Source organism: Capricornis sumatraensis, chromosome 16, assembly GCF_032405125.1.
Source record: "Capricornis sumatraensis isolate serow.1 chromosome 16, serow.2, whole genome shotgun sequence".
Classification (NCBI taxonomy): Eukaryota; Metazoa; Chordata; class Mammalia; order Artiodactyla; family Bovidae; genus Capricornis; species Capricornis sumatraensis.
The window spans coordinates 3,590,929-3,606,443 of NC_091084.1; the positions used below are offsets into that span (position 1 = coordinate 3,590,929).

Here is a 15,515-nt window from a genome sequence, read left to right on the forward strand (position 1 = left end):
TACTATACACAGGGTGGTCCAGAAAAGCCTCTCTGACAGGAGACAAGTAGCAGAGCATGGAGATGAGGGACCAGGAATGCCCGAGACCTAGGCAGAGCGAGGAAATTGATGGCAACGGCACTGACATGGGAATGTTTCCAGTGAGTTCAAGAGCAGCAAGGGGACCAGTGTAGCTGAGGAGAATGAATGCACAGAAGAGCAGGAAGTGAAATCAAAAAAGCTCATGTATCTAGGAATGTTTATGTAAAAAAACACTTTTATGTAAAAAAAATGTATAATGCTATCACAATGACTGAAGAGAGCAGAATAACTCAAATAAACATGATGTATGTATGCCTTCCTGGAGCACAGGAAAAGGGAGAATTATGCTGGTGGGTTGACTCTGACTTATGACACAGAAGCCTATTAGAACATCCTTGTGGAAATGTTTTGCATGACAAAATCTGTTTAGGGTTTACCTTCTTTCGCTGTAAGAAAAAGAAAATTGATCAACATATAGAAACAAATAGGAAATAAAGTAAAATGTAAAAGGCTCAAAAATTCTTGCTCTGTATGAGAAAATCAGTTTGTTTTTATTTACAAGGCCCTGAAAACATACTTACCCTGAAAACAAAAAGAATTTAAGAATGTTGAAGGTGAAAAATGACCCTAACAGCATTACAATAAAAACCTATTATAATGACAATGAAGGGATAGGGGAAAAGGAACTGACCTAAGTAACTTTAGAAAGTGGTGTTTTTTACTAGATATAGTTTAAGGCTATGGACTAAAATAATATACAAACACTGAATCCTGGCTGGCAAATTTTCTCAATTTTAAAATTACTTTATATGTGAATTAAGATTTAAAAAGCAAGTAAACATAAAGATGATACAATCCAGGTTTCTGTTAGAGAAAGAAGCCTCAGATAAGGGAGAAGACAAAAATGAACCCTGTAGAGCTGGATTCAAATCAATATGAACTTGCACTAGGGTTTTTTATTTTTTAACACACATATTTGTTCAGTTGCTCAGTTATGTCTGACTCTTTGCGACCCCATGGACTGCAGCACGCCAGGCTTCCCTGTCCTTCACCATATCCGGGAGTTTGCTCAAACACATACACACATACAAATATGTATACATGAATTAGTAAATATACACATATTCCCTTAACTCTAGTCATGAGGGCTATGGAGACCGGCAGTAGCACTAAGCACACTTAGTGGCCATATCTGGGTTTCTAAATACCACTCTCCGATGAAAGCAATTAGGGCTCCTTGGCGAAGTTGTTGATTCTTGGGCTTGGGAGAAAAATACAAGAGGAGCCTGGAGCATCTTGTAGGACTGGAAGGTTAATGACATAGTTCAAAAAACAAAAAGGAAGAGGGCTTGCTGAAAGAGCACAGAAGCCGATATAAAAATGCTCTCAATGGTCAGAGTTGAGACAAAGTAAGCAACAACAAAAACTGCTAATACTGGACTGTACCTCAAAGAATAAAATAAATATTTGAGTCTAAAGTAACATAAATAAATGAATGGAATGAATAAGTAAATAAATGAGAATAACAAATTTTCCTAACAGAAGACTTTCAGTCAATAATTATAGAAAGAATAAGGGAAATTTAAAAAGTTACAAACACCACCACAGCATTAATTGCTGGAAACAAGATGTACCTTCAGTTCAGTTCAGTCACTCAGTTGTGTCCGACTCTTTGCAACCCCATGAACCACAGCACACCAGGCCTCCCTGTCCATCACCAACTCCCAGAGTCCACCCAAACCCATGTCCATTGAGTCGGTGATGCCATCCAACCATCTCATCCTCTATCGTCCCCTTCTCCTCTTGCCCTCAATCTTTCCCAGCATCAGGGTCTTTTCCAATGAGTCAGCTTTTCATATCAGGTGGCCAAAGTATTGGAGTTTCAGCTTCAACATCAGTCCTTCCAATGAATACCCAGGATTGATCTCCTTTAGGATGGACTGGTTGGAACTCCTTGCAGTCCAAGGGACTCTCAAGAGTCTTCTCCAACATCACAGTTCAAAAGCATTAATTCTTTGGCACTCAGCTTTCTTCACAGTCCAATTCTCACATCCAAACATGACCACTGGAAAAACCACAGCCTTGACTAGACGGACCTTTGTTGGCAAAGTAATGTCTTTGCTTTTGAATATGTTATCTAGGTTGGTGAAAACTTTCCTTCCAAGGAGTAAGCGTCTTTTAATTTCATGGCTACAATCACCATCTGCAGTGATTTTGGAGCCCAGAAAAATAAAGTCAGCCACTGTTTCCCCATCAAGATGCACCAGTGGATGCTAAAGGCTGTGGGTCAAAATCTAAGGAGAAACAGGATATTCACATAGTCTCAATGTATTTTTCCCAATATATTTATTATTATAAAGTAGAAGATGTGACCTTTCCAGTGGAGAAATGTGGTCTACACCACCTTAATCAAATGATCAAAATTATTAACATCACCCTTAACAGCAACCAGCCATACCAACATTATATTATCCATTCCCCTTTATCAATGCTGCCACTCCACCTCTCATTCTGGTATGGAATGGCTTCTGACTTATTCCTACTTGGGGAAAGCAGAAAGTGTAGCAGAACTGGGAAGCCTTCAGCAAGAGAAGGAACAAACTCCCTGTCTGTTACATAGAAACCAACATATCAAAACCCTGTCCTGTTTCTCCTTTGAAACTCACCATGTTTATTCAAGAATATACATAAGGCAACATAACACTGCAGCCTAAAACCTTTCTTTCACTGAGTTGTGGTGATGGACAAGTACCAGAGTATTCTACAGTCAATAAATATCTCTTCAATAAATAATACTATTTAATAATAATAAGAAATTATATAATCAGGCCCCAAATCCCTTCAGATTCTTTTTCAATAACTTTTCAACTTTGTTCCTTATATATCATTTCACTGCCACCACTGTTACCATCTCACACTTTTTTACTATAATTATCACATAATAAATCTTGTTTCTTCAAATCTCTATTTCCTTTCAATCAACCTTATACCCTGCCACTAGATTAAATTTCTTAAAACTACCAACAAAAAAAAGCTGATCTACCTATATTTAATATTCTGGAAAAACACCTGTATATATGTACCAGGAGTAATGTATAAGAATATTCCTGTACCCACTTCAGCAGCACATATACCAAAAAACAAAAAAGAATGTTCCTAACAAAAAGATCAAAAAAAAAAAAAATCTGGAAATAACAAAACACTCATCAACAGGCGAAAAAGTTGAAATGTATACATCAGTGAAAAAGAGTTATGCTGTTAAGCAGCAAAATGAATCATAGTGACATAGGGCTTCCCTGGTGGGTCAGTGGTAAAGAATCCACCTGCAATGCAGGAGACCTGGGTTTGATCCCTGAGTTGGGAAGATTCCCTGGTGAAGGGAATGGCTACCCGTTCCAGTATTCTTGCCTGGAGAATCCCATGGACAGAGGAGCCTGGCGGGTTACAGTCCATGTGGTCACAAGAGTCAGACATGACTACTGACTGACACTTTCATTTTGAAGTAACATACTGTTGAACAAAAATAAGCCAATTGCAAAATATAAAGCATGGTTCCAGTTATACCAAAACCAAATAAAGATGACTCATGAATAAGTGTATAACTGAACAATAAAGCAAGCTATGGACAGATTAAATAAAAAGTGAAGATAATGCTTCCCTATAAAGTACGTAGAAAAATATAGGGTCAGAAAAGGGCATGGGGTAATGTACTGCTCATGTTCCACTTCCTTCTGAATTTAGGAGCATTCATTTTATGGTTTTTGGTATTTCTTACCCATATGCTAGAAAGACTCATTTGTGTTAATAAGTATGAATATATATTGAAAATGATTTCAAGATGCAGTCACACAATGCCTATCTAAGTCTGCCTGATCCCGCACTGACAGATTTCAAGGAATAAGGAGCCCTTTACTAAAATATAGGTAAGCTTAGAAACAGAGATTTGGGAAACCTCAATATTTGACTCAAGAAATTTCAGAGACAAAACTTTTACCTGTTCTGATGAATCACAAATAAGTTAAACCAAGAGTTCTCATCTTCTTTGGGTCTCAACATTGTTACTTTTTTGTTGACAAACATTCGATAGAGCCTTTCATCTGGAATGGATCCTGAAATAGACATTACATTATTTTAAAAGTTTTGCTTCTAAATTATGTGCTTCTCTGAGTATCTCATTTTCCTATCAGACAGATATTTGAAATCTGATATTATTATTCCCAAATGAAAACGTTCCAAGTTCATGCCTGACAGCTGCTGAGCAGTTGTTTTTGTTTAGTCGCTCAGTCGTGTCAGACTCTTTGTGACCCCATGGACTGTAGCCCATCAGGCTCCTCTGTTCGTGAGATTTCCCAAGCAAGTACTGGAGTGGGTTGCCATTTCCTCCTCCAAGGGGTCTTCCCGACCCAGGGATTGAACTCGAGTCTCCTACAAGTGTCCAGTATTGGCAGGGGAAGTCTTCACTGCTGAGCCACCAGGGAAACCTGCTGAGCAGTCAGTTGCAAACGATGTTTTCCATGTCAAGCATACATACCTTCAAAATCTAGAAATGTAGAATAAAAATCTGTTTTCTATGCTCATAGTCTTATTAAAATTTTTAATAATATTGTTTCCTACTCTATTTTTTCTATGTGTACTCTTGATCTAACATATACATTATAAAAAACACAGGAAATGACATTAAAAGGGGTGAGATTTTAAAATGTACTTAAAAATAATAGTTTTATATATATTATGCTTTTAAATAAAAACAGTGTGCTTTTAAATAATTTAATGATTTTTAAATAACTCTTCCTAACTCCCCAAAGGATAATCTTAGTATAGTATAGGTCAATGAAAATAAACATGCAAATTGTAATTTTAAATGCTATAAAAGGCAAGTCAGGATGCTAAGAAAGCAATTATCAGTGGGAGGACAAGGTTACCACTTCATGGAGTGATTAAGGAAGCAAAGTCAATGCTGCAGAAGTATAAGAGCTAGAAGAGGTCTAGCTTCTAGAGAGAACTCCTAGTGCTAGCAATTGAAATGATGGTGGAACGTATGACTGGGACAAAAAAGGCAAGACGTGAAAATCCAGGGCATTAGAAGGTTGATCTACTTAGCTGCAGAAATACTGAGAACACTGACAAAACTGGAAGGTAAGCAGGTAAGAAAATTGAGGTAATGGAAAGGGCAGTTTACTGGTTGGCAGTTAGCTTCAAGGATATCTGAAAAGGAAGGACGGGGGTGGCAGCAGGAAGCAAGGAGAGCAGGGACTTGCCCTCCAGCCCTTCCACCCTAGAGCCTGTGAGAGGCCAGGAGAAAACTGCACAGGACACAGGAGCCTCGTAGGCCAGTGTCACTCACAGTGACACAGCACAGGGAGCATTCAGGGACTGATGATATGAGGAGTCTGCTAACTAAAAAGGGCTCTAGAATATGACACCCCACTCCAGTATTCGTGCCTGGAGAGTCCTGTGGATGGAGAAGCCTGGTGGGCTGCTGTCTATGGGGTCGTCCAGAGTCAGATACAACTAAAGCGACTTAGCAACAGCAGGATATACAGAGCTGGGGTGGGAGGAGCCGCTGGAGGGTAGACACTGAGTCCAGTTAAGGAAAATAGAACAGGATGAGATAAGAGCTTGCGGAGCTGAAATAGTTTCAGCTATTGAAGCTGAAACTCCAATACTTTGGCCACCTGATGCAGAACCAACTCATTGCTTCTGGCAGTGACTAAGGCATAATGGGGTTTGTCCTTGGTTTGAAAGTGTAAGGATCAATCATTTTCTTCAGATATGATCCCTAATGTTACAGTGATTAAAATATCAGGAGTGTTTTTTTTTTAAGTGTATTTTACTTCCTGCTCTATCACTTGCAAAAATCAGACATAATATTTTGATCTCATCTTCTGTATCTCTGAAATAGAGATTGCCATGATGCTTTTCTACTGGCAAAATTATGTAACCTGGGCAAAGACTCTACACTTCCTACAGAAAGTATTTAAATAGACCATCCATCTTAATTATTCTTTAAAAACATATACATAATTATTCTTAATTATTGTTTAAAAACATATACAAAGAGAAATGAGTACTAAGGCTTCTATTATACTAAAATCACTCAGAAAATAATGAAAACTATGGGCTTCCCTGATAGCTCAGCTGGTAAAGAATCCGCCTGCAATGCGGGAGACCTGGGTTCGATCCCTGGGTTGGGAAGATCCCCTGGAGAAGGGAAAGGCTACCCACTCCAGTGTTCTGGCCTGGAGAATTCCATGGACTGTATAGTCTACAGGGTCGCAGAGAGTCAGACACGACTGAGTGACTTTCACTCACTTCACTCATGTTGAGGTTAGTTACAGCATGAGTTTTTTCTCAATTTCCCCTGGGGTACTTTAAAACTGGTTTAACATGAAGTATAAATTTTATAATACTTAGGAAATGGCAACCCACTCCAGTGTTCTTGCCCGGAGAATTCCACGGATGCAAGAGCCTGGTGGGCTACAGTTCATGGAGTTGCAAAGAGTCGGGCACAATTTAGCAACTAAATGATACACATCAAAAACAATGAAACTATTGTATTCATATAACAAATATCAAACTGAACTTAACCAAATGAAGACACAAAAAATACACTCTGAATGCATGCTGAAAATGGTTTTCCCAGTAGTCATGTATGGATGTAAGAGTTGGACCATGAAGAAGGCTGAGTGCAAAAGAATTGATGGTTTCAAACTGTGGTGCTGGAGAAGACTCTTGAAGAGTCCCTTGAACTGTAAGGAGATCAAACCAGTCAATCTGAAAGGAAATTAACCCTGAATATCAACTGGAAGGACTGATGCTGAAGCTGAAACTCCAATACTTTGGCCACCTGATGCAGAACCAACTCACTGGAAAAGACCCTGATGCTGGGAAACATTGAAGGCAAAAGAAAGGAGCAGCAGAGAATGAGATGGCTAGAAAACATCACCTACTCAATGGACATGAATCTGAGCAAACTCTAGGAGATAGTGAAGGACGAACTCAATGAGGTCACAAGAGTCAGACACAACTTAGCCACTGAAGAACAACAAACAAAAATAGTCTTCCATTCACATGTAATAAAGCCTAGCAAACAAGCTTTTACCTACTGGAAACTAAATAAATTTCATAAGTTGATAAAGGAAATTTTCAGAGCATTGTAGATGACAGTTCTAAACAAGCACTAATAAAAATATCATGTGAGCCACCAAAACAGGCCAAATATGTAATTTTAAATTTTCTAGTAGCCACATTAAAATAAGTAAAAGAAATTGGTAAAATTAATTTTAATATATTTTATTTAACCCAATATCTGAGTAAGGTATTTTACATTTTTTTTTCTATCTTTAAAATCTAATATGTATTTTATACTTATAGCATGACTCAATTTAGACTAGCCACTTTTCTAGTTCCTGATATCCACATGATTACTGTATTGGACAGTGTATAAAAATGCAGTTTTTCTAAATTACTCTACAGTTCTGATGTTCAGGATTCTTGTCTGAGTCTAAAAGAAAAAAAAGAAAGAAAAAATAAACAATAGCTACTAAGGGAAAAATATTTTTTCATCAAAACTGCTATTAAAAACAAATCTCAAGGACTATTGAAATGAGATGTCAGTCGGTCCTTCATGTCTGACTTTTGAAAACTTGATGGACCGTAGCCTGCCTGGCTCCTCTGTCCATGGAATTCTCCAGGCAAGAATACTGGAGTGGGTAACCATTCCCTTTTCCAGGGGATCTTCCTGACTCAGGGATCGAATCTGGATCTCCTGCACTGCAGGCAGATTCTTTACCATATTGGTAAAGAATGAAAAAGAATGAAAAATGTCCATCAAAATGTTGTTAACATTTTTTAAAGTCACCCATAAGGAATAATTAGATTTGCCTCACTACTTTCCAAACAACAACAAAGTGAACTCCAGAATTTGATTTCCTAGTTGCTTAAACAATTAAATGTTTATCAACATAAATAGTAATATAAAGCCATCTTACCTAAGCCATATAGAGCAATTTTTGTACTTCCTTTCTGAAGCAAAACTGGACTAATGTCTATCTTCTCCACAGACAATGAACGTCCAAAGTGATTGACAAATCCAGCACAACTTAAAATATCCAGGGCGCAGAGTGCATCTGCCTATGCAAAATATTTTCAAAGAATATTACTGTATATCTAAAAATAAATACTCTGCATATCATGTTATTACTTATTAAAAGTATATTCTGTATAGCAGTTATAAAAACCTAGATGAAGATAGTGCCTTGTCAAAACAAGATTACAATAGTAAAGTATGTGCTATCCTTTTTTCTATCACTGTGAGTAGAATCACATGCTAAATGCAAAGTTAACATTTCATCAAAATTTATCATGTCTTGTCCACTGAAAAAAAAAAAAAACAGCTATATTAAGCAGACCTCTCAAGATGTGAGGAAAACAAGACTAGCTAAATAGTGATTTATAATACATTAATGACCAGAAAAAATAAAATGATATTTTGAGATTACTTTGGGTTCAGTTCAGTCGCTCAGTTGTGTCCAACTCTTTGCGACCTCATGAATCGCAGCACGCCAGGCCTCCCTGTCCATCACCAACTCCTGGAGTTCACTCAGACTCACGTCCATCGAGTCAGTGATGCCATCCAGCCATCTCATCCACTGTCACCCGCTTCTCCTCCTGCCCCCAATCCCTCCCACCATCAGACTCTGTTCCAATGAGTCAACTCTTCGCTTGAGGTGGTCAAAGTACTGGAGTTACAGCTTTAGCATCATTCCTTCCAAAGAAATCCCAGGGCTGATCTCCTTCAGAATGGACTGGTTGGATCTCCTTGCAGTCCAAGGGACTCTCAAGAGTCTTCTCCAACACCACACTTCAAAAGCATCAATTCTTTGGCGCTCAGCCTTCTTCACAGTCCAACTCTCACATCCATACATGACCACAGGAAAAACCATAGCCTTAACTAGACGGACCTTAGTTGGCAAAGTAATGTCTCTGCTTTTGAATATGCTACCTAGGTTGGTCATTAACTTTTCTTCCGAGGAGTAAGCACCTTTAATTTCATGGCTGCAGTCACCGTCTGCAGTGATTTTTGGAGGCCAAAAAAATAAAGTCTGACACTTGTTTCCACTGTTTCCCCATCTATTTCCCATGAAGTGACGGGACTGGATGCCATGATCTTCGTTTTCTGAATGTTGAGCTTTAAGCCAACTTTTTCACTCTCCTGGGCCTTGCTGTCTTTACTCAGCATCACAAGAAGAGTATCTTCCCACAAATCATTAGCCACAAAAAAGATCAAAACTCATAATTCAGTTTCAACTGAACGCACGTCAGTTTTGCACCACTGTAAAGTTGAAAAATGTTAGGTCGAACCATCATAAGCTGAAGATGGTCTGTACTTCCTTATCAAACAAAATAAGATGATCTAATTTAGATTTAAAACTGTTCATGAAACAATTATTTCCTACAGTGAGATTTTTGAGATAAAAGCACCAGGTAATCTGTAAAGCATTATACAAATGTTAGGTTATTCCCAACATTTATTTATTCCTAAATGTTATTCCTTCTACTGGTTACTTATTGCTAACTTTGGCACTCAAGAAATAAAAGCATATCTCATACATCAATTATTATCTCAGATTTTTTAAAGTATCTAAAAAGCAGTATAAAAGCCTATATGAATGATAAAAAGTCAATTTGAATCTCTGAGTCAATCTGACTAAAAGTTGCAGGGAAGAAGTGGAAGAATGCTTCCCTGTAGACAAACGGAAATTTTCTAAAATTTCAACAAACTTTAAGAACACAATAATCACCCCTGTGGGATCATCATGATTGCCGTGAATACTAAACACCGGAATTGAAATGTTGAGATTGCCATCCTGGTAGTTCACCCATGGAAACCTTAAAAAAAGAAAGAAAAAATTTCTGTAAGAGACAAAAGCTCTTTCCTCCATTCTCCTCCTCCAAAAACTTAATACTGTTAGAGGCAAATTGGATTATCTAAGCTGGCAGATGACTACTAGCTTGGAGTTTTAAAAAAAAATTCAATCATAGGCAATAATTCAAGTTTGAAAAGATCTCAAAGTACTGCACTTGAAAAGAAAACCTTACAGTATATGATGCTTGTGAATTGTATGAACAATTTGATTATCTGAATAGTAAGCTAATAGGCTTTCAAAATTTCGAAGTCTTTGTGTTAGGTCTGTATTTGTATTGTAGAAGCAGAAGGGGAAGAAATACATCTACTCTAGAATACAAAAGACCTTGATTAAAAATTCCAGCTCTATCACTTACTACTTGTATGACAAATTTTCATACTACTCCTGGCCGTAGTCACCAAGCTGCACTTCTCAGAGGAAATGACACTAGCAATTTCTACTTTATCTGTGCAAAAATATCTTATACCTGTAAAGCAAATAAATACATATTCCTTCTTCCACAAATGGCAGCACAATATAGACCTCTGGACCCTGCCTTTATCACTTAACATACTTTGTAAATGATTCCATATCAGTATATAAAGAGCTTCCTTGTGTCTTTTTTTAGCCAGACACTGTATGGATTATTACAATGTGCTTAAGTAGATACCTATCAATGGACATTTGGGCCATTTCCAGTCTTTTGTTTCACAAATGGTTGAGTACTCCTGTACAAAGGTGCCCTTGTGAGAGTATAGGAAATTATCAGGAGGACACTGTCAGGTCAAAAAGTACACCTACATTTGTAAATTTGATTACTGCCAATTTCCCCTGGTTGAGGTGGTATAATTTACATATAATACAATGGCAATGCATGAGACCATTTCCCCTTACTCCACTAGTACAATATATGATCAAACTTCTTGAATTTTACACCAGTGATTCTAAACCCTAGCTGCACAACAAAATTCTCTAGGGATCTTTGAAGATCCGCCAATGTCTGAGACACAATCAGGGAGATTAACTGACCTAGAGACTGGGCATCAGTATTTTTTAAGATTCTGAGGTAAAGGTAATACACACCCAGGACTGAGAATTACTGATGTATATAAATCCTATAGGAAAAACATATCTCAGTGTACTTCATCTTGTATCTTTCATATTCTTTTAATATGTTTAAATGCCACTTTATTTCCTTTTCAGTGAATGATGTCCATATTCTTTACCTAACTTTCTGTTTACTAACTCATGAATTTCTTTTAACTGACTTGAAAAAATTATTTATCTATTGGGAAAATTAGACCTTAATTTGCCTTGAATTAAAAATGTTCTTTCTGGTTGAACCTGGACTTCCGACTTCCATGGGCAGCTCTTGCCATGCAGAAATTTACAAAGACAAAAATATCAATCTTTTATGGATTCCGGATTTGTGAAATACTTAGGAAAGTCTTTTCCACATCCAGATTTTTTAAAATGCTTAACAGTTTCCTCTAGTTCTTTTATTGAATAAGCTATATTTTCCTGGAGATATGTGACACCACCTTTATCAAATACTAAATTCCCACATGTATTGAGGCTATTTCTGGAACTTCTATACTCTTCCAATTATCTGCCTATCAATTCATGAGTCATATCACATTTTTTATTAATGTAAAGAAGGCAATGGCACCCCACTCCAGTACTCTTGCCTGGAAAATCCCATGGACGGAGAAGCCTGGTAGGCTGCAGTCCACGGGGTTGCTGAGGGTCAGATACGACTGAGCAACTTCACTTTCACTTTTCACTTTCATGCACTGGAGAAGGAAATGGCAACATTCCAGTGTTCTTGCCTGGAGAATCCCAGGGATGGGGGAGCCTGGTGGGCTGCCGTCTATGGGGTCGCACAGAGTCGGACACGGCTGAAGTGACTTAGCAGTAGCAGCAGCATTATAATATACTTTTTTCCAGCTATATTGTGATATAACTGACGTGCAACATTGTGTTACTTTAAGGTATACAAATACGTTGGTTTGATATATTCATATACTGCAAAATGATAACCACTGTAACTTACCTACCACTGTAATTAACACACACTCCCTTCAACAGCTGCCAGCATGTCACACAGTTACCATCTCCTTTTCCTAGTGAGAACATTTAAGATCTACTGTCTTAGAAACTTTATTAACTATAACTAATACTATGCTGTACATTAGATCCTATGAATGTAATCATTTCTTAATCAAAATTATACTTTTTGACCAGCATCTCCACTTCCCCCCCACAACACTCGGCCCTGGTAACCACCATTCAAGTCTCCATTTATATGAGTTCAGATTCCCTATACTGTATAAGTGATAGTACACATTATTTGTCTCTTTCTCTGACTTAGTTTACTTAGCATAAAGCATTCAAGGTCCATGCATATTGTCTCACATGAAATGATGTCTCTTCTTACAGTTGAGTAACATGTATGTTTTACATATATACACACATATACATATTACATGTTTATCCATTCTTCCACTGACGGACATGTACACTGTTGCCACCACTGCCTTATCTTGGCTACTGTGAACAATGCTGCAGTGAACAGGGGAGTGCAGACTATCTCTTCAAAATAGTTTTCATTCCCTCTGGATATATACCCAGAGGGAGAACCACTGGATCACACGGTGGTTCTGTCTTTGAGGGGGAACCTCCAGTGTTTTCCATCGGATGTATAAACTGGCATTCCAAATAGTGTGCAAGGGTTTTCTTCCCTCCACATTCTCCCCAATACTTGTTCTCCCTTATTTTTCTGATGACAGACATCCTAACAGGTATGGGGTAATATCTCATTGTGGTTTTCGTATGCCTTTCCCCAATGATTAGTGATGCTGAGCACCTTTTCCTGTACCTGTTGTTTGTTCCATTTCTGTGAAAGCTACCATTGGAATTTTGATAGGGACTGAACTGAGCTAAACACTACTTAGTAGTCCTCTTTTTCAGAGTTTCCCTATTTTTTTTTTGTTCTATTTTTCTACATGAATTAGTAAACTGGAACAGAAAATTACCCAAAATGTAGTACAAAGAAATAAAGTTATAGGGGATACTAAAAAGTGGGTAAGATATAATTTTCAGAAAGAGAACGGGAAAGAAGGTTTGAGAACATTTGCTACTGTTTTTTAGCTGATAAGTCATATCCAACTCTCTTGCAACCTCATGGAATGTAGCCCACCAGGCTACTCTGTCATGGGATTTCTCAGGTAAGAATACTGGAGTGGGATGAAAGAAATCAAAGAGCACACAAATAGATGGGAAAATATACCATGTTCATGGATTGGAACAATCAATATAGTGTAAATGAGTATACTATCCAAAGCAATCTATAGATTCAGTGCAATCCCTATTAAGATACCAATGGTATTTTTCACAGAACTAGCACAAATAATTTCATAATTTGTACGGAAATACAAACAACCTCAAATAGCCAAAGCAAATTTGAGAAACAAGAATGGAACTAGAGGAATCAACCTGCCTGACTTCAAGTTATACTACAAAGCTACAGTCATCAAGACAGTATGGTACTGGCACAAAGACAGAAATATAGATCACTGGAACAAAATAGAAAGCCCAGAGATAAATCCACGCACCTATGGACACCTTATCTTTGATAAAGGAGACAAGAATATACAATGGAGAAAACACAATCTCTTTAACAAGTGATTAGAATTTTTTAAAACAAGGACATATGTGAGAATCTTTCGAAATCCAATTCTAAACCCAGCCAAATTATCAATCCAAAGTTAAAAGTACTCATCTTCTTAAATACAAAACCCCCCCAAAATTTACCTCCCAATATAAACTCCTTTTTAAAATATATTTATACACAAATAGGTAAGAAATAAGAATAAAAATAGCTGTGAAAAGCAGAGAAGCGAAAGGCAAAGGAAAAAAGGAAAGATATACCCATTTGAATGCAGAGTTCCAAAGAATAGCAAGGAAAGATAAGAAAGCCTTCCTCAGTAATCAGTGCAAACAAATAGAGGAAAACAACAGAATGGGAAAGACTAGAGATCTCTTCAGGAAAATTAGAGATACCAGGGAACATTTCATGCAAAAATGGTCTCAATAAAGGACAGAAATGGTGTGGACCTAACAGAAACAAAAGATATTAAGAAGAGGTGGCAAGAATGCACAGAAGAACTATACAAAAATGATCTTCAAATAATCACAATGGTGTGATCACTCACCTAGAGCCAGACATCCTGGAATATGAAGTCAAGTGGGCCTTAGGAAGCATCACTACAAACAAAGCTAGAGGAGGTGATGGAATTCTAGTTGAGCTATTTCAAATCCTAAAAGATGATGCTGTGAGAGTACTGCACTCAATACGGCAATAGGACTGGAAAAGGTCAGTTTTCATTCCAATCCCAAAGAAAGGCAATGCCAAAGAATGCTTAAACTACCACACAACTGCATTCATCTCACAAGCTAGTAAAGTAATGCTCAAAATTCTCCAAGCTAGCTTTAACAGTACGTGAACCGTGAACTTCCAGATGTTCAAGCTGGGTTTAGAAAAGGTAGAGGAACTAGAGATCAAATTCCCAACATCTTTTGGATCATCGAAAAAGCAAGAGAGTTCCAGATAAGCATATACTCTGCTTTACTGACTACATCAAAGACTTTGAGTGTGTGGATCACAACAAACTATGGAAAATTCATAAAGTTGGGAATACCAGACCACCTATCCTGTCTCCTGAGAAATCTGTATGAAGGTCAAGAGGCAACAGTTAGAACCAGACATGGAACAACAGAGTGGTCCCAAATTGGGAAAGGAGTTCATCAAGGCTGTATATTGTCACCCTGCTTATTTAAATTCTAGGCAGAGTATATCATGAGAAATGCTGGACTGGAAAAAGCACAAGCTGGAATCAAGATTGCTGGGAGAAATATCACTAACCTCAGATATGCAGATGACACCACACTTATGGCAGAAAGCAAAGAAGAACTAAAGAGCCTCTTGATGAAAGTGAAAAAGCTGGCTTAAAACTTAACACTCAGAAAACTAATAGAGGAGTAAACAGTGGGAACAGTGACAGAATTCATTTTTGGGGGCTCCAAAATCACTCCAGATGGCGACTGTAGCCATGAATTTAAAAGACACTTGCTCCTTGGAAGAAAAGTTATGACCAACCTAGACAGCAGAGACATTACTTTGCCAACAAAGATCCATCTAGTCGAAGCTATGGCTTTTCCAGTAGTCATGTATGGATTTGAGAGTTGGACCATAAAGAAAGCTGAGCACCAAAGAATTGATGCTTTGGAACTATGGTGTTGGAGAATACTCTTGAGAATCCCTTGGACTGCAAGGAGATCCAACCAGTCTATCCTAAAGGAAATCCGTCCTGAATATTCATTGGAAGGACTGATGCTGAAGATGAAACTCCAATACTTTGGCCACCTGATGGGAAGAACTGACTCACTGGAAAAGACCGATGCTCGGAAAGATTGAAGGCAGGAGGAGAATGGGATGACAAAGGATGAGATGGTTGGATGGCATCACTAACATGATGGACATGAGTTTGAGTAGGCTGCAGGAGTTGGTAATGGACAGGGAGGCCT

The 15,515-nt window shown here is 37.9% G+C and overlaps 1 protein-coding gene across 2 annotated transcripts in view; it reads right to left on the reverse strand.

Annotated features, from left to right (window-relative positions):
• The window catches only part of MRE11 (MRE11 homolog, double strand break repair nuclease), a 77,190-nt gene that overhangs the window by 50,570 nt on the left and 11,105 nt on the right, over window positions 1-15,515 (reverse strand). For both annotated transcript variants that reach the window (XR_011146009.1, XM_068988649.1), the window contains exons 5-7: window positions 9,825-9,912; window positions 8,013-8,154; window positions 4,016-4,130 (exon numbers count right to left, since the gene is read on the reverse strand). Coding sequence is in view for 1 of the 2 variants with exons in the window: in XM_068988649.1 (XP_068844750.1) it covers window positions 4,016-4,130; window positions 8,013-8,154; window positions 9,825-9,912 (345 nt within the window). In the remaining variant the exon portion in view is untranslated. The remainder of the gene's footprint in view (window positions 1-4,015; window positions 4,131-8,012; window positions 8,155-9,824; window positions 9,913-15,515) is intronic.